The 27,502-nt window shown below is 37.0% G+C and overlaps 1 protein-coding gene across 4 annotated transcripts; it reads right to left on the reverse strand.

Moving 5' to 3' along the window:
- Positions 1–587: 587 nt before the first annotated feature.
- On the reverse strand, positions 588–27,308 carry SLC35A3 (solute carrier family 35 member A3). 4 transcript variants are annotated; one of them, XR_006166718.1, is made up of 9 exons: positions 26,947–27,305; positions 14,665–14,869; positions 13,612–13,766; positions 13,409–13,531; positions 12,122–12,293; positions 8,897–9,015; positions 8,258–8,391; positions 1,484–5,981; positions 588–862 (listed from the first exon to the last, which is right to left on the reverse strand). XR_006166718.1 is itself a non-coding variant. In XM_042805060.1 (9 exons), exons 3-9 carry the CDS (start codon positions 14,849–14,851, stop codon positions 5,891–5,893), a joined length of 981 nt encoding a protein of 326 aa, XP_042660994.1. In that variant the 5' UTR covers positions 14,852–14,869; positions 17,258–17,377; positions 26,947–27,306; the 3' UTR covers positions 1,962–5,890. The 4 variants fall into 4 exon arrangements, 3 of the variants coding, with proteins under 3 accessions (XP_042660983.1, XP_042660994.1, XP_042661002.1); XM_042805060.1 differs by lacking the exon at positions 588–862 and adding an exon at positions 17,258–17,377 and having other exon boundaries at positions 1,962–5,981; positions 26,947–27,306; XM_042805049.1 differs by having other exon boundaries at positions 588–5,981.
- Positions 27,309–27,502: the final 194 nt, after the last annotated feature.

Below are 27,502 nucleotides of genomic sequence, written 5' to 3' on the forward strand. Positions count from 1 at the left end.
AAATGTGTTATCTGCCATCTATAGCAATGTGTTTGTGAACTCTGTTCAGGTCTTTGATATATTATTGCCATACAAAACCTTAGCTTCTAAATTGTAGCATGAATTAATGGTTTGTGTTGTATTCTACAGGATGCATTGTATAGTACTTTCCACTGCTATCAAAATTAAATATTTAAAACTGGGGAAAAAAAAAGAAGTGTTACTGAAGCACCAGCTGCATCCTGGTAACTTGTAGCAAAACTCTTCCACAAAGGATGACACTATTTTAAAATCACACACCATACTGTAACTTGGTACTTAATACCCAGATGCTCCCTACCACGTCCAGTTCAGGAGCCACAGCCCTGAACAAGATCAGGGTTTTCAGACCAGAAGACTGCACATACAGACAGTCACATGAACACTGCAGGAATGGGATCCACAAGAGGTCATAATACAGTGGTCAAAAAGAAGCATGTATCAATCAAAATTAAGTTTCTGGCAAAATTCAGTAAGCTGTATGTTAAAAGATAGCATTAACAAATATCTTACAATAGTCTTCCTGATTCTATAGAAAATTATTTCAAAAATTATATTCTGAAATAATAGATATTAAAACATTTTTTTTATTTCTGATAAAATATGCATAAGGCAAACCTCTCCATTTACAAAGCTCTCAAACAGTTTTGTATCATATTCTTAATAAAGCTGGTGCTTAATTTTAACTAGGTTATTACTACAGTGACATTATCTACACATAAAGGAGAAAAACATACAGTATTTTACTTCAATATGGATTTAAAAGAAGACTATATTAGGTGATGTAAAATGCATTCCATCGTTCAGCAGTGTCTACAAAAAAAATATCCAGCTTCCAAACTGCCTGAAAAAAACATATATTAGAATAGTATTCAGTGTAATCACACATAAAATCAACATATAAAAAAATCCTAAGACTACCTTAAAAATTTTGCTACAGTGTTTGAATATATGATTTATATTTGGGGTCATATATTTAAAATTAAATTTAGAATATATTGACAATAAAGACAAGCTTTTAAAAATCTAAAAAAATGTTAATCACGGCAGCGAATATAAACATATGCTTAGCATATAAGCAATTTTTACTGTGCTATAAATTGCTAATGAAATTAATATGGCTAATTACAGTCAGAATGATGATGGAAGATTGAAGGTGAGAGTTAAAAATGTCATGTCTACTCCTGAATGCAAATGTTCAGCAGACATCTAAGCATGAGCATTGAACGGCACCTCAGGACAGATTTTTTTTTTTTTTTTTTCTTCTAGAAAGAGTTAAAAATTCACCTAGTGGGAAATAATTAGAAAAAGTTATAAATTCAACTGAACAGAAACTTGGATTCACAGTAAACAGAGTAGAAGATATCATCTAATTAATCCCGCTTCTTTTGTTGCATTTTCCCCTGCATTTTTTCCAGTAAAAATATCTTAATTCTAGATATGTAAAAACATATAACAAGCTTACCTGGAAAGAGTAGAACTCTTTAGTAACTACCTGTGGAAAATAATCAGCATTAAAAATGAACAGAACAATAAAAACAAAGGCAAGGAAACAGTTCTCGAACTTTCTTACAATAACTGAATACCATAGATAATGATACACTACCACATATATGGTATAATACCATGTTATAGATAAACATTACCTTTCTAATACACAAAAACATCCTTACTGTTTTTAAATATCGCCTTTTAACGAAATGTGGATTTCAGAGAAGAAAACAATGGTTAACCTTCCTCATTCATAATATCCAGCAAGAAACACTGTCAACAGGAGGAAAAACAGCAACAACTTCAAATTTGGAAAATGATGATTGCTTAAATACAACAGAACATGTGCAGCCGATAAGGAAATATACTAAAATATGAAAGTTACTCACAACAAAAAACAGAAGGAATGAATGCAACATTTCATTTATCTATTTTAAAACAATTAAACAAAATTCATTACATTCTTTTTATTACAGCCATAAAAATAAGGTAGGAACACAGAACAATTATGTACTTCTAAAAATCTGAGAAGACTGTAAGAGTAACTGAAAGTATATGCTACTAAAATAAGATTGTTTTTTTGAGAAAAAGATGAAACAATAGTTTCTAAAAAGTTACAGTAAAAACCCCGAGGTGTTATCTTGTAGAAGCTGGATCTAGAACATTAATCTACCCATTATTAAAGCAAATAAAAAGGGAAGTTTTCTTATAATTTCCCTAAAACAGAAGTAGTTGAATAGAACTATAAAATTATTGGAATTCTTTGAGAAAAAAAGATTATCGGGCACTTGTGGATAGCACAGAAATACAATCTTTAAAGAAAAGTTTATCTTACTTTATTAGACTCAAGATTTTTCACCACTGAACTGCTGATTTATTTTGCTTTGAAGCTAGTTCTATATTTATTATTATTTGACCATTTATCATGTATCCCGGAGATTCTCAAATAAAACTACCAAATATCCAAGTATTCAATAAATACTAGTATTCCCATTATGCAAGTCTTAAAAAAAAAAAAATCACGTAATTCAAGTTATTGCAAATAAATACCTACCTATAACTTTATAAATACTTAAATAAAATTCTGCTAAGTATAGGTTAGCTTCCTAAATATACAACTAAAGTAATAAATCCATTGTCTAAAAGTCAGAATAGTTCAGAAAGACAGGTTTATTTTTGGAAAGTTAGACTCCTGCAGTTTGCTTTTAGGGCAAACTCAAAGCACACTATCCCCTATTTCCCAATGCTCTGTGCTAGCTATGCTTCTTTGGTTAGTTAATGAGTTATAGACTTACAATTGGGGGGTTTTTTCGGTTGTTGGTGGGTTTTTTTGTTGTTTTTTGTTGTTTGTTTGTTTGTTTTTGTTTTTTTTTACTTTAAAATCCAGATACAGAAGTATCTTAATGAGAGAATGTGCATATGCTCTCAGATTGCAAAGGTTACAGAGATCAGTAAACCCTCCTCAAATCCCTTCTGTTCTCAAGAAACATAGGCTGTCTTCCCTGTCTAGAATAATGTTTTTCAACCTGGAGGGCCTCAGACAAGAGTCTTTCCTGAGCCCTTCACAGGCTCAGAAAAGACAGCTCAAAATACAAATTCCTATTTCCTTTACAACAACAAATATATGAAGAGAACTATCTCTCTACTGGAAAATTTAATGGAACTGTCAGTTGAGAGGATGGAAGAGTCACTGATCTATGGACAGGAGTTACTGTTCCTTAATACAGTAGATATATTGTTTTCCAAAGTTGTATGACATCCTATTCAAAAGCAAAGAGCACGTATTCCTGTTCTTTCCTTTAAACCAACCCTTACTGACAAATATTGACAGGTGCACCTGAAGTATTAGAACTGGGTTATATGTAACAGAACTTGAGCAATGCAGTGATTATCTGGATTCTTTGGTCCCTTCCTGTGCAACTGGCTTGAAAGTGTCCTGAACATGCTCCTTCTGTTTTGTTTTGTTTTTTTTCCCAAGAAATTCCCCAAGGAAGTAAGCAATTATATCATCTGAACATTTCCACTACTGCGATTCATGAAATTAAAAGTATTATCATGTTGGCCAAACTCCAATTCAGATATTACTACCAACACTTCTCAGATCATTTCTGTCATGCATTTCCCATTCTACACTAAGAAACACTGTGACCCACTGTTCTATGCATACATCGTACCTCATGTGGTATTTCAGTGGTGAAACGACTAAATGTACTTTTCCAAAGATTTTCCCACATTGAGTGCTATAGGTAAAAGGTTTTATATGAACACAGTATGCCAATTTACAGTAATATGAGATAGCTTTGACTACCAAGTAGTAGAGCTCCTGCAATTATGGCACACTGGGATAGATTCACAGTTCACAAAGCTTAGCAAGCCCTTGGCAGAACTCTGACATTTATTTAACGTCTTGCTCTGATACAGTAAACAAACAAGAAGTTGATAATCTATGTCATTGCCAACAGAAGGAAAACACACTTTTTACTTGGCTGACATAAGAGGAATTTTTCCTTTCCCCTTTACAATACTTCATTAAAAAAATCTCAGAGCACTCTTACAGAATCTCCTTGTCAATCCACCACTAAAGTGTGGAAGGGAGGATGAGGTACTTTGGTAAAGATTTTAAAACACCTCTCTCTTCACAACATTAGCACAAGAGAGAAGAGAGCAAGAGCATGAGGGGGGAAATAAGGAAATCATACATTTTCACCACTTGCCGTCCTACAGGTAAGTAACTATTGATATGTTTTTGTATAAAAGTATACATTTAGAAATATAATGTGGATAAGAAATTACTCTACATTAATACCCATTGTGAATATGTTTCCTGAAAACAAGTGATTTTAAAGACACTTTTGTTTCTAAAAACTTTTTTTTTCTTTATTAGTCCTGGCTTTTTTTTTTTTTTTTGGTGTTTCTGGCTATATGCAAATACTTCAGCAAGAGAAGTGTTTGTAACAGTCTAACTGATCTAAGTACTAATTGCATCTAGGTTTCTTTGTGACACTTTTTTTTGCTTAAAACAGGAGAATGCTTTTATATTTACCTACTGCACAATTACTGTTTCACTATGTTTCCTATTCAAGTAATCCCACTACTAGACTGAATAGTTCCAGAGAACCCATTTTGGTCTGTTGGCTCAAGGACTCCCAGAACAAAATAATAATAAAAATTTAAAAAAAAACCCTCAAAACATAAATAAAACCAAAACAAAACACCTCAGATTAAGCCATTACATAGAAACGTACTGAAAAAGCCTTGGAGAGTTCATGAGTAAACAACACTTGTTCAAAAAAAACACCTCTGTAATAAAGTACAGTACAGTATATAGATGATACACCACAATAGCGCCAGATGGAGCTGTTACAGACAACAATAATGCATTTAAAACTTTTATTATGGGCTTTTTTTTTTTTTTTAAATATTGTGGTTAAAAAAATCCCCAGAGGATATTTAAAGCATAAGAACTACTTTAAAGGTTCTACCAAAAAGTTGCCTTCTAACCAATAAAAATAAAAGGAATGAACGTTACATCTGAGCAAGCACTCCGCTGTAACCCTACTTTTAGTGGTGGGTTAGTGCAGTAACCTCTGGCCAGTGTTCACAGAGTTACTGCATCTGTTGGAACATTATGGGCTGTCCTGATGAAGGCTGGAGTATCAACACAGATTTTGAGCTTTCACTCTGAATTTCTCCCTTTGTGTACTTAGGTGAGAATGTTAACATTCTTACAATAGTTTTCTATAAGCAACAGAATTATTACAATTTAATAACAGATTCCTGTTATTAAATCAGTCTTCTAAAAATATAAAAATATTTGATATTGTGAAAGAGTCTTTCAATCATACTTCAATCTTCACAGTTTTAATAAGGAATAGCTAATTAGAACCATCACTTTAGAACTATGACGTGTATTCAACTGATTTCATGTAAATAGACAAACAGTTAAAAACATATTTACTAAGATTAAATATAGTCAAATTGCAAAAACATACAATCTGACAACGTTGTCATGTGCTCTTTCGAAGAGTGCATAGGACATATTTCTGCAGCAGTCAATACCGTAAATTTTTTTGATGCAATCCCAGTCAAAGCTGTAAACATTCCTAATTGCAGTTTCTTGGAAACTTTTTGTTCCTTTCAAGTTTTTATTAGCAAGTTGCACTGGGCATTCCCCTGCCATTTTCCCCCCCCCCATCAGTTACAGACAGTATCATCATCCACCTTTAACCCCTCTGGCTGTTCAAAACTACTCATAAGCTTTTCTTCAATAGATTCAGGGTAGTAATCCTTTCCTTGCAGTGCACAATGACACTTTCCACATGCCATTGTTAGCAAGGCCCCCAATACATGATCTTGAGAAGCAGGTTGATGAGGAAGTCTGCTATGCCTTAATGGGATTTCCTGCAGGTTTGGGATCATAACCGTATAGGAAAGTAGCTGCTATTACAAGGACGGCTCCGAAGAAAAAGACACTGAATAGAATAGGGATGAAAAAAAAAAAGTTAGCTCCTTTTAGTTGATGCAATTTTATTTATGTAACACAACCAAAAGAAATAATATCTTTCCTGTGGGAACACAGGAAGATAAATAATAGTTGTCCAATTTATAAAGAAAAAATAATCTGCATATATTTATTATATAAGGATGCAGGAAGAAGTTGAAATAAGAAACTCACATCCACAAAATAATGCATCATTATACTGACATACCCTCAAAATCAAAATTATAGTTTCACGGAACAATTGTCAAAAGTAATCAGATGAATTTTTTTTTGTTGTTTTTTGTTTTCTTTTGCCTAAATCTCTGTGCTAAATGCAAGCAAAAGCTAAAGAAATGTAACTACAGTGGTTACCCAGCCACTTTTAATATCTTATGTACATCATGTTGTTGGAGTTGTGCTTGCTTTGAAGTCCAAAGCTTATGTCAAAACAATTTACTGCTGCCCAAGAACCAGTCTGCAAGTCAGTATAATCTAATTTTTGGCAGATACATAAAGATTTATGTAAGGAAAAGAAAATAAAGGCATCTTTTGTATTGTGACATATGGGCCTTTCAAGTTGTTTTGATAGTTACAAGTCTGAAACAAAATATCCAAAGCCAACAGACAATCAGTACACATTTTAGAACAGAACCTTGTCATAAAAACATGGCAATGTTGACAATTTGATCTTCTGAACCAAACGCTAAAAAAACTGTGGCACATGACATGATAATCCTTCAGAGAATACAGTTAGCCTATTTCTGGACAAGATCCATTGCAACACATTCAACAACTTAAGTGCTTAGCATTTATTATCCCAATTGAAAATGTTTGTGGAAGTCACAGAAACAATTATGCAGTTTCAGTTCAAATAAATTCAGTTGGCATAAGCAAGGTACTAAAGATTAAGTTTGATTAACTCAAGTTAATCAAGTTTTATTACACGAGATGGCTTCAAGTTCTACATGCTGCTAGTTGGCTCCATCTCATTTAATTATTTACCACTGTTTCCATTTTCACCACATTTGCAGAAGCTGGTAAGTTACTTATTAATTTTCCATTTAAGCACACAGAAATTCTTAAACTAGTTTCTACATTTAATAGGACAAGTATAGGCTACTTATAATTTAACTTCAATGTCTTCCACTTTTTAAGCCTCAATAGTTGTTCTACTTCCTCTTTTGAATGTTTAAGTGAAGTCCTGCTAACGTTGCAAATACCACATTTAGATAAAAAGATGTTTCTTTGTATCAGATACAGAAGTTGTAAATACTATTCAAAATATTTTTAACCTATGAGTATGTGTCACATATGTGAGGAGTGTAGGTCAATTTTAAGCAAACCCTACTAGTATATCTGAAAGTTGGAATATTACCTCTACACTCCATATATTAACATGCACTGCCAAGACATGCACTGTTCTGGAACCTATCCATGTACAAAACCTGCAGTGCACAGAGCTAATAAAATCTGATTCACAAAACATCAGGACACAGTGTATTGGACCTAGAAGCACACAGCAAGCACTTTTCTCTCCTTCTTGGTTAAGCGTTTTCACTAATAAATCTGGTGTTGACTTCAGAAAATATGTCTGCTTTTGGGCTTCTTTGTGTCCTTGGGCAACTAATTGCTTTAGTGTAACTCCCATGTATGTAGGATTGCAATTATCTTTTTTAGAGACTGTTTTGAGATGGAATGAAAACCTGTATAAAAAGATTATCATCATTACCATTGTTCAGCCATAACTCTTGCAATGAGGTGACTTGTGGAAGATCTGTCCATTCTGAGGACAAAGAAAGCAAGAGCGGGGCAACCCTTTGCCAGGACCTTCCAGAGAAGAGCCAGCAGGGGGGAGGCTGGCTCAAAGCACCGAGCCCAGCAAGTCTCGACCTGACTGGGGAGCGCAGCCTACGCAGAGCCAGGCGGGAGCCCAGCGGCCGAGGGACATTGGGTGCGGAGGGACAGTGAGGTAAAACACAGAGCCTGCAAGAGTGGTTTGCCAAAAGCCATGACCTAAGATGCAGTTATTCCTGACCTGGTGATGGGCTGTATCTTACAGAAAATGTAACCTTGCCAACTATACTGAAAAAATGAAGTATTAGTTACAGTATGTTACAAAACTGAACTTTTATGTGCCTGTTTTATCTAAACATTCTAAGTGGCTTGGACTGTTTTTTTTTTGTTCTTTTTTTTTTTTGCAGTTATATCTGGTAAACTTTAAGTTTTCAACTATTTTATTTTTCAGCACATGTGGAAAATAATTCCTACCTTGTAGGGACAAAATCTTGCAGCCAGAAATAGGAGATCAGTGTTGACAGTATAATAGAGAGAGAAGTTGCGAATCCCTTTAAAATGTTGTCCGCATATTTTATAACAGCAGCAATCACCAGCCCTCCAAGTGCCTGAAAAAATACTGAGGTTTGGATTTGCAACCCAATAATTCCACTGAGAGCATCTATTTTAACAACATGCACTTACTTTAGGAAAAGCTTTTTGTCTATGTTTAGGAGCATTACTTTATTTTATGTTATGGATGTGCACTGTTGAAGATAAATATCGTAAGAGTTCTTCTTTCCCCATTAAAGACATTGTTGATCATATTACTGTCATTAAATTAGTAGAAATGCTTGTACTATACATTTTTAGCCACAGGACAAAGGGCACACTTTTTTTTTTTAAAACACTGCAGAAGAAATAATGCTTACATTCTTTTATGTTGCACAATATTTAGTCATACTCTTGCTATCTATTTTCCAGGTTTTTATTTAGAACTTTATTTAGTGATAGAGCAGACTTTCACTAGAGAATTCTCAGTAACTTCAACAACACCCATTAGTTTCCCCAGTCATTCATAGAAGAGTAAATCCCAAGTGCCTTCACAGAGACATGGGATACAAGGTATCTCACCTGCAGAACAACAACTATCCAAGTAAGTTTATTGTATCCTTGAAAAAATCCATTCTTTGACAGTTGTTCTCCATCATAAATGTATACACCCATCAGTCCAAATATGCTACCAAAAAATCCTGAAAGTAGAAGATTGATATAAAAACTTCAGGTGAAGGAACTTGTAAACAGGTTCTTTGTCCTCAAGGACTGCTCACATATAACTGATTTTAAAACAGGACTGCCACTTGCAAAACCATCGCATTCAAATGCAATCAGCGTTCAGAAAGATATTCTCTTTTAAAAGCTATTTTCCACACTTATAACAAGTTTTGACTGTTTCCATTAGGACATTCTTATATACTTATCTTCTATTGCTTTCTACTGGATTGGGATGGCATATAGCAAAATTCACTTAAACACAATTTCAGCTTTTCTGAAACTAGTCATGACTGAAGGCTGAAGTCACACTACAACCTGGAGAGAAAAACAGGGAAAACTTTCAGTGGAGGAGATGGTCACTGACATAGCAAGAGTAGGACCTAATCAGTTTGCCAATTCAGACAAGGATCTTGGAAGCAGGATTCTTCTGAACCAGTCTCAAACACAATGAATGTTTACTAGTAGAGACTTAAGTCAGAAGAAGAAATTGAGATGAGAATAAATATCAGATGCAAAACTTTTCCTAATCCCCCCCAGGCATGGAAGAAATGCAAGCACCTCCCCTGTGACTGATAAAGACTCTACTCCTGAGCAGGGAAGTGGGGAACATTTTTTCCATTCCATTTCTGTGAAAAGCTGACCTCTATTTTCAATGCATTCTTTTGCATCTGAAAAGGGCAGCATTGTTTTGAACAAAAGAAAACCTTTCCTTTGACAAGAAATAATTATTTTTGTAGACATAATTAAAAGTGTAGGTTTCATTCAGATTAAACCAACTACTTATTTTTTCCCATTGATCTTCTAAAATAAATAAAATCAACTATTCAAACAACCCTAATATGATAATGGTATGCCTTAAAAACTGAACTTTTCAAAAATTACTCAAATATATTTTCCAATTTTTTCTACAGTTCTAATAATTATCTATAAACATGAAAATGAAAACCAGGTTGGCCATATGGTTTTTGTTGTTCATCTTTTAAGAAAAGCTCTATTTCAAAGCTCTTGCTTATGACTGACTTGTTCCTGAACAATACAATGTCTTAAACAGGCAACTACCTTGTACTTGCAGAAAGTATACACTAACGTAGTCTTGACATTGTGATTTCATGTTTTAAGTATTTTTTAAAAGCTGTATCAGGAAACCCTCTATGAAATATGACATTTCATTTTTGAACTGAAAACAACCCCAATAGTAAACATATTCTACCGAATTTTCTATTAAGGCAAATTAAGCTCACTGACAAAAATTAAATAAAAAAATCAGGTCATTCAATTCTAACTAATATCACAGACATTTATGTCTTCATATATCACAGTCCTAGTTAGTTAGGCAGGCTGTTCTGATCTCACTGTTTTCACAAAGCAGTTACTGGAACATTCAATATATGACCACACTGACTTCAAACTAGTGAGCTAATTTGTTTTCATACATATTTTTATGCACTGTAGAAAAATATGAAGAATGTTTTAGAAGAGATCATTGATTTTTCAACAATTATGAATGTTTAATTGGGAATTGTATCAGATATCTGCATTGTTGCCCATCAAAGCACTTCTAGCATGGAAACTGAGAGTAATAATAATCAGCTTTCCGTGGCAACGGATTTTACACTGTAGCTCAATCCAGAGCACCAAATCTTACCTTAAATCCTGGACCAGGACCCAGCTACCTACCACCCTTCTCTGCATTCCCTAACAAACCTTTCCTGATGTATCCCCCACATCCTGGTCAGGAAAACTTAGTTTTAATATACACAATTTCAATAAATACTAGCAGATAGCAAGTAGAGGTTTTTATCCCCTACTCTATTATCAAGTTTCAAACCATTACGGACATGTAAAAATATTAAAATATAATCAAAATGCAGTTCTGCATTTATAACCATTTATAATTAAACCACAGCAACAGGAAAAGAACAGAAAAAATATTGCCTGTATTCAGACATTTTTGACCATACCACTTTTTGACCAACTATCTATTTACAAAAGAACACACTATCTCGTGTTTTTATGGTAATATATTACATTATACCAGACTCAGTACACAGCCCTAATCCACTAAATCATCCTCATGTCTTAATTCTGCAGGCTATGGATTTGATCAAGAATCTGTACTAAGGTGCTGGAAAGTTCAAATTCTGCTGCAAGCATTTATTCAAATATGCAATAAATAATTATTGCCTACAGCTGAAGACTAGAGTGATTCCATTAAAGGGCAACTTCAACAATAAGTTTTGTTCCTGTGGCAAAATGAGAACAAAAAGACATTGTAAATGTCATATTTCCAACCCCATAAACTTGACAAGATAGCTTTGAGGTGAGGGAAAACTCATTCAGGAAAATGGATCAATTCTGTTGCCATTAACATGTAGGGTCTAGAAAACCCCGAACTATTTTGGAAATAGAAGGTAGTCTCTTACTGATAGATGCATACTGGGTAAGGGCATTAAAATAGTTAAGATGAACTGGTTTTTGCATATGCCCTTCTCCAGTGATTATACAGACAACTGAAACAAACTGGCCTTTGTACTGAAATAATAATTCATTACCTCAATCTTATTCATAAACAAAGCATTTTTTTGTATTAAAAGTGCCAACCTATAAAAACTGCCTACCCAAGCACAAAAGAAAAAAAATGCTAATTTTAAAACCTCTCAAAATACTGATTTAGAAACATATTTTGTTTTAATGTTCCTATATTTTCAAAAAAAAAGGAAAAAGGAATGATATCTATATTTATCAGATCTTATAAATTAGTGCAGAAGACAGTAATTTTTAAACACAGAAGATAAAAAGAACTGTGCATAGCATTCTTTAGAAAATTTTAAATACAAATTCAATTGACAGATTCTGTACAAACTTACAGACACTCTACATGCATGCTAAATCAAGAACTAGTTTGAGATCAGAAAGCAACTGCTAAAATTCTATCTAGCAGAGTTTACACTCTTAGTTTTAAAAGTGTGTTCATGCAGAATACTAAAACGTTCATGATATTTTTTATTTATATGTATTTTTTGCACATTTATCTCAATTCCTCAGAACGCAGTATCTCTAAGAGATAACTAAAATAAAACTTACCAAGCTGAATGTTTCTGATCCATACAGACTGCTTGGTTTCCTTTAAAATTTTCTCAAAATAAACCCCAGCAAATCCACTAGAAAAGCATGCTATAAGAACTGCAATCAGGCCTACAAACTGAGATCCTGCTGAATGTTCCTTAGCAGCTGTTGCTTGAGAGTCTGAAGGCCACTGGATGTAAAAACAGTTATACAAAATTCACTGATAAAGTCATGAGCACCTATAGAATGCAAATTTGTTTTTTAGCAACAGTAACAGTTATTAAATAAAATCACATGCTGATAAAGTTTTGTATTTTGCACCATGAATACTTTTACAGGGCTGTAAAGCCATACTTTTTCATTCTATATATTTGTAACGAGTAAAATTGTGCCTGAACTGGGAGAACATCTGCCAATTTAAACAGGTCCAGGATTTATATTTTATAAGCCAGAACTGTTTCTGAATCTCAGCATGACTTATCATGGTCATTCACTTATGCCACTCAACAGCTAGTTACCTTACAAATATAAGCACAGTTAGAAAACCAATTACAACAGCTGTCTTTAAGATGGGATGAATTATGCAGATGACTAAAACAAGGTGAAATTTATGAAGCTAAATCCTGCAGTATATCTAATTCTAACAGAATAAAATGCAATGCCATAGACAAAAACATACTAAAGAGTCTGTTAATTATTATCACAATGTTTTGTTCTTATTTTTAATTATTAAATTTGAAAATTCTAGAAAATTTAATCCTCAGAATTTTTTTCAAATCCTTAAGTTTAAAAATAAAAATTTCTAGGATATGCTAGAAGCTGCTAAGAATTCTTAGAATAGTCTCTTATCCCATGATCCAGCCCTCTGAAAACTACAAACTTCTGTACCTGCACTATTTAGAACAAAGGCCAAGTTTGCCTCTTGAAACAAGTTCAAGTAGATTTGCCATGCTGCAAGTGTACCACAAGGTGAGCAGCAGGACTGTGCTAGCACAGAAGGCCTGTGAATCCCCAATGTCTGAAGAAGCGTGCTAATAAATATTGCTATCACCACTATTTGCAGGTTGCTCCAGAGGCCCTGTCACATTCTACAGTAGAGCACTGGGATACAAAAGAGGTGTTATCTTCTGCCTTTGAACCATTTCTGCTGTCCTCTAGCCCTGGCCAGTTGTGATTCGTAGCTCCTGACCATACTCTGGTGCTCATTTGCAGCCAGCAGTATCAGAAAACTGTATAATTAGTATAGAAATCCACATTCTTTGAATAAACACATTAAACAAACACAAACCACCTGTTAATATTTACCTGCACAAATGCCACTCCTGTCATTAATATTACTAATGAAAGCCACTGGTATACACCCAATTTCTTGCTCAACATCGACACAGAAAACAATGCTGTGGTAAGAATTTTCAGTTGATATGTAACCTGGAAGAACGCAGAAACAGTTACTACTGCACAATTCATGAGTTTTTTGAAACTTATAGAGAAATCCAAATGTACAATACCTGGTATGTGGCTGCATCTAGGTTTGACAATGCTACATACAGCAAGTTATTCTGAAGAGTATAAATTCCTGAAGGAATAGCAAGTTTAAGAGTTTCCATGGGTTTATTAAGGATTTCATCATGTAGCACTCTGTTCAGAGTCCGTAAATTGCACTCTACCCAAAGAAACAATAAAAGAAATAGATATTCACTAAAAAAAAAAAAAAAAAAAAGAGAGAGATAGCAATGTTCTGTTCTTAAAGATTGTTGCCCCCTTTTTATAGTTATCACTGCTATCCAGGCCTTAAAAATACTGTCTGTTTGTTTGATTTTCATGAACCTCATATATGTAAGAAAAAAAGGCTGCAAGAAGTGTCTTCCTGTAGCCTGGAATATCAGAACTAGAACAATTATGCAGAATACTTCAAGTAAAACTTATTGGAACGATATCAATATTTGAAGATGATACATTAAAAATTATCACCTAAAAAGTGCCCATTTAGAAGCCTACTGTGCCATCAGTATTTATGCACATACAATGGTATTTCTAAGCTGCTGAAAATATAACGTATATGTCAAGGAACTGGATAAATTCAGTATAAAATATACAAAAGGAAGAACTAGAGTAAATCCGAATATACTTTTTCTGAGCTTAAAACGGTGCTTCATCCTGTATAATGAAATTGCTTCCTCCCTTCTGCATCTGCTGTTTATTATAGGCTTCTAAATTATCATTCATGCTTTGGACACAAAGCTTTTCATTTTTTTCCTACTTCTACATATGAATTTCTTAAAATGCCTATGCAAACACAAGCTTCAAGCTGTTAGTAGAAAGTTTATTCTTGCATTCCTCAGCACCCACATTCTTTAAAGAGAACTCTCTTCAGCAAATACACAGTATCTTGTATCGTGTGTTGAGGAGTGAAGTATGATTAGTGTCTTTCCAAGACTATTTCTTACATGAGAAGGGAAATGCTTTGCTGTATGCCTGTAGTCACATGGCTGTTTTTCAGTTGCCACTACAGTACATCATACTGATTAGGAAAATTACTTGGTGCAAAATTTGACACATACTGCTGTCTTTGTAGACCAGTAGAACACAGGCCAAAATCTTCAGAAGCTCAGCAATAACTACTGCAGTAGAGGATAAGTAACGAGGTCCTTCTTCTTTCAGTGTCCGAGAATAACGCATGGTCAAGACTAAACTTGTGGTCTGAAAAACCAGGATGCCCAAGGAAAGGTACTTTAAATTGGTAGACATTTCTTGACTTTTTTCTTCCTGAAACAGAAAAAAAACAAACCAAATCCAGGTTTCAAAGGTAATATAGATGTTTCCCTTGGGAGCCAGTATATTAAAAAAAGTTATGTAGGGAGCTCAGCCAAAGTAAAACAACAAACCTAATCTGATATTTAAAAAGAAAAAGCAGATTAACACTTTAAAAATGTTTTTCAAATACATTATTACAAATAGGGAAGCATATTAGAATATTAGGAGAAGTGATAACTAATAGAGAAATTGAATTAAATATTTCTTATCTGTAATAACAATAGTAAAGTAAAATAAGAACTATTATCTGATTTAACAAAAGAAATCTCCCAAGTTAGATCAATCATGGATTTCTTTATGTAGGTGATGGCTCAGAAGGTATTTTCAAAGTGAAAAAGCTCCAAATGCCCAGTACCCCTGCTGCAATGAGCTATTCCCAGAAGAGATCTTCTCATTCTTCCACTTCTCCGAAGTTTTTTAGGTAGCAGTCTCTGCCTTGCTAGACGACACAGTGGCAACACAAGACAGGTGAGGGTTGGGCTGCTTTAAATGTAAATGAGAGGTATGGCTGATGCTGAAGGAAAAGGATAGTTGTGGGAAAGCAGGGTTGGATAGGAAAACATGGGATGGAAGAGCTTCAGGGGAGACAGCACTAAACCTATCTCACTGATTATCCTGCTCAGAAAAAAATCACTTGAATATAGATGACTAGGTGACTGCATCTACTTTCTCATACAGCATCAACTCCACAAACCTTACGTTAGTAAAGCTGTACCATTCTAACCTCTACCATGAATTTTCACCAAGCTGACATAGGGGTTTTTGCTCTTTGTCACCAATTAAAGCATTAACTTAGTGCAGGAGGCTAACAGAGAAAGCAATTCTCATTTTGCAAGCACAATATGTGACAAGAAAATTAAAAAATGCATCACTGCTATTCATGATATAATTTTCTGCTATTCTTCATATTAAGTAAGAAGAATTTCCATATACACAGAAATTAATGCTTTCTGTAAACAATTAACTTCACTGCCTTCACTGCCCATATATGCAAAAAATGAGCAGTGTTTTAGAATGCCAAAGTAAAATCCAATCAGTAATTAAAAGTTAACAAATATGTTTTCAAATAGAACAGTAACAAGTTAAGACAATAAATGCAGTTCTCACTGTTAGAAGTCTAGAGATGGCAGAAGCAGTACTTACTGGATGGATATTCCAGAACTGTCCCTATGCATCTTTTACACCTACACAGAAGTTTTGAATCCTTAACTATCTAGTTTTGTACACACTGCTGAAGGATGTGCTGGTACCTGTAAATATTTGCAGCTGAAATCAAAGCTGTTTCTTGCTGACTGCATTTCTCTAGCTCAAGATGCATTTCATAAAAATTTTAATTGCTATTATTTCAAAGATCTGGAGAGCTGTGCTGTTCAAATATTTCTGACTTGCCTTTATCTTGTCTCTAAGCATTAATAGGTTTTCTCCAGTCAAGTATACAAAGTCAAATTAATTCCTGTATGGCATGGCAACTTATGAGACATTGCAGTAACCTGCAAACACATATGAATTGCCAACAGCCACAGAGATATGAAACACATACTTGTATCCTACACAATAAAATTATTTACCTCAAGAATCATATGGCTGTAAAAATATTTGTAAAAGCATATTGGCAAAGGAGGAAGAAAAAGATGCCAGGATGCAGAAAACTGAGGAAGAAATACACAAGGATTCATTTAAGGAATCTTAATAGAAGATACTTTTGTATGAACTATGATCTCATTTAACTCATTGAAGAAACAAATATGAAAGATGCAACTGCACTGGACAATATAAATCAGACGGACATGTAAAGCACGAAGGAAAATAAAGCTGCAGACAACAATAAAGATTTGCTAACTTCTTTAACAGGTTCTCGTGGAATAATCCTTTACATAAGGATATTAACTGTGGAATTACACATCCCCAAGAACAAACCAGAGATCAGTTAGTTAAAGATCTCTGAAGAACAGATTTGCTACAACTGAGAACAAGGGGGAGAAACAGAAGAACAGTTCCTATAAAGGGATGAAGAAGGGACATGCAAGGTCAGAGATCATACTCTTCAGAGAAACACCATCAGCATAGAGAAGATAGAGGGAGAAAAAGGGGAAAAAAAAACAAAACAAACCAACAAAACGAAAAACAACCCACTAAGAGAAAATGCAGAACTGAACTTCTTGAAAAGGTCTGCCTGTGATGCTGGAAAAAAATTACATTGCAAAACATATGTTTGTGTGAGCCAACTTGTACAAATAATTTCTTCTACCTTTTTTAGTATTGAGACATGACAATCTGGAAAAACAAAGAGCAATATACGGTTAAGATGAACAACACTAAACTTCATGAAAGTAAACTTACAGATAAATAAGTTTTTAAACTTTTTGGTTTTCAGTTTTCAAAATGCTTCTGAACAAAATACAGGTAACGGGAACACACATCTCTCCTCAACTCAGACCCAAACTTTTGCATTCTGTGAGCCTGTGAAGTAACAAAGGGTTTTACAAATGTTCAAAATTCTCGGAAATCAATTCCTTAATCTTCAAAATAGGTCACAATATCAGAAAATAATGTTCACATTAATTTCTTGATGAAATACAACCATCTATTTACTAAGCAGCTTAAAATGTAATATTAAAAGTCAATCATTAATACCTTGTTTATGAGCAAGCATCAAAGCATTCAGCATGAAAACATGCCAGCAAGCACAACAGTTTAATAAGCCCATGAGCAAAGCCATAAGGAATATATAACACAATTATTATCTTAAACTGCAGTCTTGTCTTCATTAGTAATCATGATAAAAAAAGGGAACTTTCCCCAAACAATGTGTCTCAAAAAGGTGCCAGTAGCAGGAAATATTTCTTTACCATAATTCACTAAAGCAGTTTCAGAGTTTCCAAAATTCACACAAAATGGACTTTAAGTATCCAGTGTGATAACTGAAATAAGGATATTTGTTAAAAGCTGTCCTGTCAGTGGTCAGTGAGACAGGCTTGTAGAGAACAAGTGTTTGAAGTTTCATGCTGTACTTACAAATAGTTGGTTCACTGAGCAGGAACTAGAGTCCTGAAACTTACGTATTCCAACAAAATAACCACCCTCTACTGAGCACATATCTTATCAGCTCTCCTGGTCCCTCTTCCTTTCTCTTTTAAGAGCTGCATATCAGTTTGTAGAACTCGGTGCAAACTGAGGACTGGATCCAGAAAAAAAGCCAAGTACTGAACTTCAAACAGTTGAACTGTCTTCAAGCTGCAGTTTCACAGCAGGTTTACATTTACATTACTACCAGAGGTACAATCGCACTCTTCTAGTCATGAGTTCCTGCTACCCTCACTGCAACAGACTGTGCTGTCATATACTAAATGAACTATTGCCTTCAGTAGCAGTCCACACTTTGATTGTCTTAAACCAGTAAATAAATTAAAGTTCCCAGTGCATTTCCTGTACAGAGTTACAACCAGGTTTAGATGTCTTACTGGGCTCTGGACAGACTACTCAGTAGTCTGCAGAATGCCACTGATCCAAAAAGCAGATTTAGGTTTGCTAATTCAAACACTGAAAGTTGAGTGGTCACATTAACTCAGTGACGTTTAAACTTTTAAACTGTATCTTACAGCGAGAGGTGCTACATACCTGCAACTCCTTGACTGTAATGTAGCCTGTCACATCTGTTAACTCAGTGACTAGGCTCATTATTATTTCCTTTTATTAGTCTAGGTAAAAAAAAAAGTAAACTGCTCCAGTATATCATGTAGACACACCCTACAGCCAGCAACACGGAAGGCAGGGGAAGAGGTGAAAGGCAGCTCTATGTGGGAAGTCAACATGAAGTAAGCCAAGATGGTATTTAGAGCCACGTCACATTCAACTTCAGTACACACAGGTGGATAAAATGCAGATGGATAGTACATGAGGAGTTGTTCTCCTTAAAAGTATAAAAGAAAATGACCCTGAAAATGTTTTACAGACTCAGGAAACCAAACCAAACCAATCTATACATGAAATTATACCTTCAACTCAAAGTATGATACTGTGCAAAGTCTGAAAAATATCTGTTCCAAGGAAGCAGATTTTTAAAATGAAAAGTCACATATTTCCATTTCATAATATTCACTTGGACAAAATGAATAAATTTCTGACTTCCAGATTTTCATCTCCCTTAGTAATTTTTCCATCACAGGATGAAATTTCATATTCTGCATTTTATTCTTATATCATCCCTACACTTTCCCTCCTAAAGTATGGGTAAATTCTAATGTTTGCAGATGAAATACATTAGGCCAAAAGCAACATCATCAATTTGACTTAATGAGCAGTAAACATACCACATATATTTTATTTTCCTCTATCCATTCTTAACAAAATTCGATAATATTAACCAAGATTTACTACATAAGCAACAAAAAGAAGATTACAGGACTCTTCCTAACCTTAAGATTTTGTCTTTCAAAGACCTGATGGTATAAACTCTTGAGCTTCTCAGCTGCTAAATATCTACAGTAACAGAACCTTGTGCAAAAGGATTAGTTTATAAATTTATCCTACTCTTAAGTTTGTAGGAGATAACAAAATCTGACAGAATTACTTTAGTTTGAGGTATCTAAAACACTAAAAAAAAATAGAACTCTAGAAGGAAATGTGACTAAATGAATTTAAATACTGTTTAGTTAAACTCAGAGATTAGAGACTGTCTTGAGACATTTTCCAAAGATGGTTGGAGTTATACTGTGCATTATGGAGATCCTTCCAGCAAACATGGCCTAACAACGTCTACAAGAACAAAAAAGCAGGGGCAACTCCACAGATCGAGGGACTCCCCAAAATTTCACACCATGCTGACACAAATATGATCAGATAAAGTGAGCACAGAACTGTTAAGACTCAATTTAGTCTAAAATCAGGTATCTAGTTGATTAGCATGTTTTAGACTCACTGAAATTTTAAGGTTGGGGTGCCTTACATTTTCACGTATTATTTTATAAATAAAAAATAATATAGTTCATGCACAAATTATCCAATTTTCATTTATTTGACTGTGCATTTCATCTGCATCAATTACACTGAAAGTTCTTGCAGTATCCTGCATTATATTTCAGCCTGAATTACTAAGAAAGCTTTTCTTACAGTCACTGCAACTGGCTTACTTTTTATCATATTAATGAAATTTAATTAAAAATCAGCATCCAAAAAAACCCAAGCACCCAACACTATCTTAAGAAGTAGCTAACACAACAAAAAAAAAAGCAATTAACAATGAATTCCAATAAATCACATAACAAAAAAGCAGGTTAAATTCATAGATTAAAATAACAACATGGTCCCTGTCAAAGGACTGAGCCATCCACAGGAAAAGTCATGCATGCAATTACTACCAGGTAACAGATGTGACAGGCTACATTACAGCCAATGAGTTGCAGGTACTTAGCACCTCTTTCTCTAAGACACAATTAAAAAGTCACTTTTAGTTTCAGGGTACCTATGGTCATGATGTCTATAAATCAAGGTCCATTTACCACTTATCACTGACAAATATTTAGAACAAGTTCATTCAGATAAAATTAGAGGAATTCAAGACAGAGGGAAGGCAAAAGGTGTTGCTGGTTTAGGCTCCCATCCTGCAATTTACACCCCACTGGCAGAGCCTAGGATTCTAAACAGGCACTTCGAGGTGATGGCGGAGGGGTGTACCGTATGGAAAACAAACATGTACAAAGTAACAGAAAATGGTGAAATGAGGCCTTTCCAGCAGGCTACACAATTAACGTTGTATGCATTTCTACCCATTTACCAAAAGATTTTACATGAAAGTTTACTGGCAACTATTTCTTTACTCCTCCCTACTCTATCACAAGGAAAGTTAAATTAAAAAAAAAAAAAATTAAAAAATTACTAACTACTATTATGCTTCCAATCTTCACAGTGATGGCATTACGTGAATTACACTGCTTCCAGCCTAGCTGCGAAATGCTTTCCCTGCTGACAGTCTTTTAGAGTAAAATGCCAAGTTACAGGAGTTGTTGCTATTGCTAGCTCTCATTACATTTTATAATTAATGAGTTTAAGACTGCTTAACCAAACAAAAGGCACTTGCACATTAGTTAAAATATAAAACCAAACAAAAGCAGACAGACAACCAGCCTCTTAAAATTGCAAAGGGCAAAGTTTGTGTGCCAGTACACCAAGTTCTATGACTGGGATCTGCCAGAAAATAAACACTGACTGAGTCTGCCTTATAGAAGGAAAAACAGAGTGGAAAGTAAAGTACACTATTTAATTCCAGTGGAACAGGTATGGACGCACTTCCTGGGCATTTGCTTTGAAATCAAGATAGCAGATTAAAGAAACATATTCTCATATTTCTCAAATGAAATTAAATAGGTGTGCTGATGCTACACCTGTACAAATATAATAAACTGGCAACACAGAGGAAAAGCACAACTGGAAGGTGGAGTAGCAAGAGCTAGCTTACAGAACCTGAAGAACCTATTTTTATAAGACTTCCTTCTATGCTTTCGCATTTGCATTACTCTCTTCCCTGTGTTGGATAACATAAAAGTAGCACGCTACTTTCGGTAACACAGTTACATTCCTCAGAGGAAAGTTCTATTCCATAAATCTTCTTTCCATTGGACTCAATATAGCCTTCTTTTTATCATGAGTAGTATCTAATACAACAACTAGATTATGTATAGAAATAAATGGATAGAAGGAACCTCATGAAGCTCAACAAGGCCAACTGCAAGGTCCTGGACATGGACTGGGGCAGTCCTCAATATCAATACAGACTGAGGGATGAATAGATTAAGAGCAGCCCTGTGGAGAAGGACTTGGTATTGATGGAAGAAAAATTGGACAGGAGTCAGCAATGTGCGCTTGCAGCCCAGAAAGCCAACAGTGTCCTGGGCTGCATCAGAAGTGTGGCCAGCAGGTCGAGGGAGGGGATTCTCCCCCTCTACTCTGCTCGCGTGAGACCCCACCTGGAATACCACATCAAGATCTGGAGCCCCCAACACAAGACAGACATGGTCCTGTTAAAGCGGGTCCAGAGGAAGGCCAAAAAATGATCATAAGGATGGAACATCTGTCCTATGAAGAAAGACTGAGAGAGTTGGGGTTGTTCAGACTGGAGAAGAAACACTCTGGGGAAACCTAATAGCAGCCTTTCAATATATAAAGTGGGCTTTTAAGAAACACAGAGACAGACTTTTTACCAGGGCCTGTAGTGTCAGAACAAGGGGCAATGGTTTTAAACTGAAAGAGGGTAGATTTAGAATAGATATAAGGAAGAAATTCTTCCCTGTGAGGGTGGTGAGACCCTGGCCCAGGCTGCCCAGAGCAGCTGTGGCTGCCCCCTCCCTGGCAGGGTTCCAGGCCAGGCTGGACGGGGCTTGGGGCAACCTGGGCTGGTGGAAGGTGTCCCTGCCCGTGGGGGGGGTGGGGTTGGAACTAGATGGTCTTTAAGGTCCCTTCCAACCCAAACCATTCTGTAATAAATATGCCAGATGGTACGCATAGACCTTTCCAAATTTAGTAAGTGTTGCTGAACTGGGTTATAAACAAGATTTTACATGCATACAACTATTTTAACTGCCAAATTTGGACTGCTATCATTCAACAATGCATTTCTTTCTCCCTGCCCCCCCATATGTCATCTTTCATGTCTGTTTATTTTTTTTTATAAAACATGTTATAAACATTTCTAATAATCTCAAACCTTTTCTTTCTCACTTTAAAATGTCATTATTAATGATTTTCATCTTCCTTATATTTGATACAGGTGTCTTCTTTGTTCCCTCCCATAAGCTATTTATACTTGCCAGCTGTGCCTCCCCAAATACATAGCACTTTTCAACTAAACCACTGCAAATCACTTCTTCATTTTAAAACTTACTTTGTTCTTTCTTTTCTTTTTCAGTTAGTTACGCATTCTTCTTGCTGGATACATTTTAATGTGTATGAAGTACAGTATGGAAAAAACAAGCTATGTTTTTCTTAGAGCTTGTATTCTTCTTCAGAGGTTTTATTAAAAGCAATACTCTAACAAAGTTTTTTTCCTTACTCTTCTAGCAGAAAGCAGCAAAAATTTTTTTCACATTAGGGTTTCCTTCAGGCACTATTTCCAGTTTCTCTATTTCCATTAAAAAATTCTTAACTGGTGAAAAAAATTAAAAACATCACTGTATTCAAATATTTTCATGACAGGTGTATCAAGCACAACGCTGTAGAACAGCAGTGGACCTTGCTCCTGCAATGTCATCTAGCTCCCTAGTCACAATCCTATCTTGGTATGCTGGTTTTGGCTAGGATAGAGTTAATTTTCTTCACAGTAGCTAGTATGGGGCTGTGTTTTGGATTTGTGCTGGAAACAGTGTGGGTAACACAGAGATGTTTTTGTAACTGCTGAGCAGGGCCAAGGCCTTTTCTGAATCTCACCCCACCCCAACAGCAAGTGGGCTGGGAGGGGCACAAGGAGCTGGGAGGGGACACAGCCGCGACAGCCGACCCCAACTGACCCCAGGGACATCCCACAGCATACGGCATCGTGCTCAATGGGTAGAGCTGGGGGGAGGAGGAGGAAGGTGGGGGAACATTCAGAGTGATAGTGTTTGTCTTCCCAAGTCACCGTTACGTGTGATGGAGCCCGGCTGTCCTGGGCACGGCTGAGCCCCTGCCTGCCCGCAGGCAGTGGTGAATGAATTCCTTGTTTTGCTTTGCCTATTAAACTGTCTTTATCTCAACCCACGAGTTTTCACACTTTCACTGTTCCAATTCTCTCCCACACCCCACTGAGTGGGGGAGTGAGCGAGCGGCTGGGTGGGCCTTAGCTGACAGCTGCATAACACTTAGCCTTTGCAATATCGATGCAGATACTTTTTAGCACTGGCAAGTGCACTTATGCACAGAGCAGTTACACATTAAATTGTAACTTCTAAAGATCTACCAATATTTTTTTCTCAACTTCACTCCAATAAGCTAAGCTTTTGCCAAGGATAGCAGAGGCTGTATCAGTGATTCACTATCAATATCACTCAAGCAGGAAATTCCACCATTGCCAAGTCTAAGAAAGGGAATGCAATTACATATTAACTACCATCTAATTTCAGACAATGCTATAAATTGCTTGGGACTCTGGTAAACTTTTCTTACAGTTTGACAGAAAACCTAGCAGAAAGGGAACTTAACACTGATGAGTTTTTTGATGATCTCACAAAGTTTTATTGTTGGTTTTTTTTTTTTGTTGTTGTTTTTTTTTTTTTGGGGGGGGGGGGGAAAAATCGCCGTTCTAATCTAGGCAGGAAAAGTTGGGCACCATGAATCTTAAATGTGAAATTTGTGGCTAAATACTCTTTAAGCCACCCCCTTTATCCTTTACAACAAACCAAAGAATCCAAACATAGGATTCCTTTGACTGATGAAAATTTGTTTTAATGAATATTAAGGAAATATTACATACTGAATATAAATATTCAGCATTCAGGAAATTCAGGACCTCATTGAGCTAAATCTAACACCAGTATTTCTTGTAAGATGAAGACTTCAACTATGTGCACAGTGGTGCAATAGTTTTATATTGACATAACAGTCATTAAGCCACACTCTGCCTGCCAACATAGAAATTTGATACAACTTGCCTTAACTGCCTCTCTCTTTTTCAAACAGTACATACACTGCATTCATTGTATAGACTGCACTATAGAAAGATCCTAGTAGTCACATTCAGTTTCTGCGAGCAAGGAGGCATTCAGCTCTTGGGTTTAGTCCAAATGCCCATCCCTCCTCAAGCATACAGGAGTGCGATGCCATGAACTGAAGCACTGCCCAAATGCAACTCCTGCAGATGTATCAAGCCAATGAAGGAGCTTGATTTAAGGTGCTAAAGGCTGAACATTAAATACAGCCAGGATTCAGCTAAAGCTTACACTCATGCTATTTATGAATTACTATTCAAGTCTGGGTGCTCGGGGCAATGCAGCTACCCTCAGTCAAGGTGACCTAGCTGAGTAGAGTAACACAAACTAGATACTACTGTGAAAATAAATCTGTAGATGGTTATTGCAGAAAGCTAGTAATTACAAATAAAATTAGACAGCTGAACAATGTACTGAAGGGTATGAATATAAGACAAGAAGATTCAAAAATTCAATGGGAAAATCCTGAACTCCTAACCATCTCACATTATTATGCTAGATCTTAAGAGGTACAGATCTTCAGAATCTCTCCTCCCCTCTATGTGATCCAGTTGTTCAGCCTCCCCAGTTCCAGGGAAGGCACTAAGCCTCCGCAAGCAGCATGCATATGGGTATGAATGGAAATAATTGGTGAATAATACACTGGGGTGGCAATCAATTAAAGAATAGTAAGACAGTAATAGCTATATCTAGCAAGCCTGTCCCAAAGATCAACTATGTGTTACCTCACTTAACGCTGCCAAATTTGGACCTGTTTTGAGCAGACACGTGTGATTTAATTTCCCTAGGTACCTGGTTTGGATGCCTTTTCCCTGTTATTGCAAACAGCAGCATAACTAGCATAAGGAATTAGATTGTGTAGGCAGCCTGTAGGATTGTTAAAGACATAGGATCACTTCTAACAATACATTGCTCTAAATAAAGCAAATTTATACTGAGTACCACCATAGTCTTTGCCCAAACCAGTATTTTTCCTACACATTCTACTTCTACAATCCAGAACATCACACATCCCAAACCAATGGATCTTTACCTCCCAGAAGTGTAATTTTCAATCACAAGGTCTCACAATGCCTAACAGTGTACAAGGGAATCACAAGCTATAGTTTCTAAAGAAAGAGGCTATTGTAAATCAGTTTCTCCACATCACCTCCCTCAAACTCACCCTGCAGCCTCTAAAGAAATATGTTGTTGCTTATTCTTTTATAAAAGAAAAGCACACATCACAGAGCTAGAGTCTCTTCTCGCAAACTGTCTATACAGTGACAGTTTTTGTGGAGCAGGTCCTATATACTAACTTAACAGAGAAGACCTGAACAGGTCAGGCTCAACTCAGTCCACATACAAGGAGTTCAGACGTATCAAGACCTATGGAGAAAGGCAGCCCACAGATTTTGGGAGAAGCAGTCTGTCACCTAATGTTCATTCTAAACCCCATTTTGTTAGTCTGTACGTGTTCTTTGAAAATCAAAGGTTGCCTTAGATCCCAACCTTCCTGTGTAGAGGCCACTATGACAGGCAAGCTTCCCACTACAGTGGTCACTCAGTTTTATAAAGGTTTGTTGCATGTGTTCTTTACATCCCAAGTAACACATCCCTCCATTGCAGAAAGCAGTCTCAGTCTTCTCCACCCAATCATTCCTTAAAAATCTTTTATCTGGTATCCAAGTCTTCCTCACTCTGATCTCAAACATAGTTTATAGAAGTCAATAAAATGAAACATCTTGGAGTACCTTTTAGTGTTTATCTTTTACCTTCCAGTCTAAACCATAATATGTATTTCCTTACTACATTCATTATCTCTGCATCTTCTGGTTTTCTGACTTAATCCATAAACTTTGTACTGCTAGAGCATTTCTCATTTTAAAAACCCAGTGTGAAATTGTGATGCCACAGAAATACTTATAAAGGGTGCATTTCTGTTAACTTCACACACAGCACATCAAGCATAGTGAGCATGTTCTGAGCAGAGCACCAGCCGCACCTACACCAAGAAGAAACCCAGTAAGTGAGCCACCACCTTAGCAATGACACAGATGCTGACCAGATCTGTATCCCTTCCCAACTTCACAGATAGCTGTTTCCCCACAGTAACTTCACCCCTCCTCTCCCTCTTGCCCTGACCGTTCCGTTTACAGACATTTCTTTCGGTATCTCCTCAAACCCACCCTTCCCCTCCTCAGCCTACTCCCACAGACCTGCATCCCACCCCATCCACCAACCCCAAACGTCTCCCCCTCCCACACCAACGGCCTCCCTCAGGCTTCTTCCCTCACCCACAACCCCTGCGCCGCTCCCTCCGGGGCAGCCCCAGCCGGGCTCTGCTCCTCCCGGTCCCAGCCCAGGCCTACCCACCTGCAGCCCCGGCCCGGCGGCCCAGCTCGCCCCTTACTGCCGGCTCAGCTCCCACCAGCCGCCCGGTGTTTCCGGGTGCCGCGGTCCTGTCCCGCAAAGGCTCCGGCTGCAGCCGTGGCCCCGCCCGCTCCGTTCCCAGTGCCGCGGCGAGCAGCGCGTCCCGCCCGTCACGGCCCGCGGAGCGGGAGGCGGCCGGCCTGGGAGTGCCCGGGCCGGGATCCTGTCTGGGGGCGGTGGTCCGGGGCTAGCAGGGGCTGCGGTGCTGGCGCCGCCGCATGAGGAACAGCGACAGGGGGCGGGAGGGGCCCGCAGGGCTGCGGGGCGAATACCGGCGGCGGCGGCCGGGGCGGGAGGAAGCCCTCAGCGCGCGGGGAGTTCTCCATCCCGCCGCCTCCGCCGGTGGCGCCGCGGCCGTTGGCGGGGGGGGAGGGGGGCGGCGGCGCGCGGCGGGGGCTGCGCGCGGGGCCGGAGCCAGCGCACCCCGCCGCCTCCCAGCGAGCGCGCGGCCATGGCCGGGCGCGAGCGCGTCCCTCAGCCGTGTCTGACGGCGGCGGCA

Source organism: Tyto alba, unplaced genomic scaffold (assembly GCF_018691265.1).
Source record: "Tyto alba isolate M040663 unplaced genomic scaffold, T.alba_DEE_v4.0 Super-Scaffold_1000006, whole genome shotgun sequence".
NCBI lineage: Eukaryota > Metazoa > Chordata > Aves > Strigiformes > Tytonidae > Tyto > Tyto alba.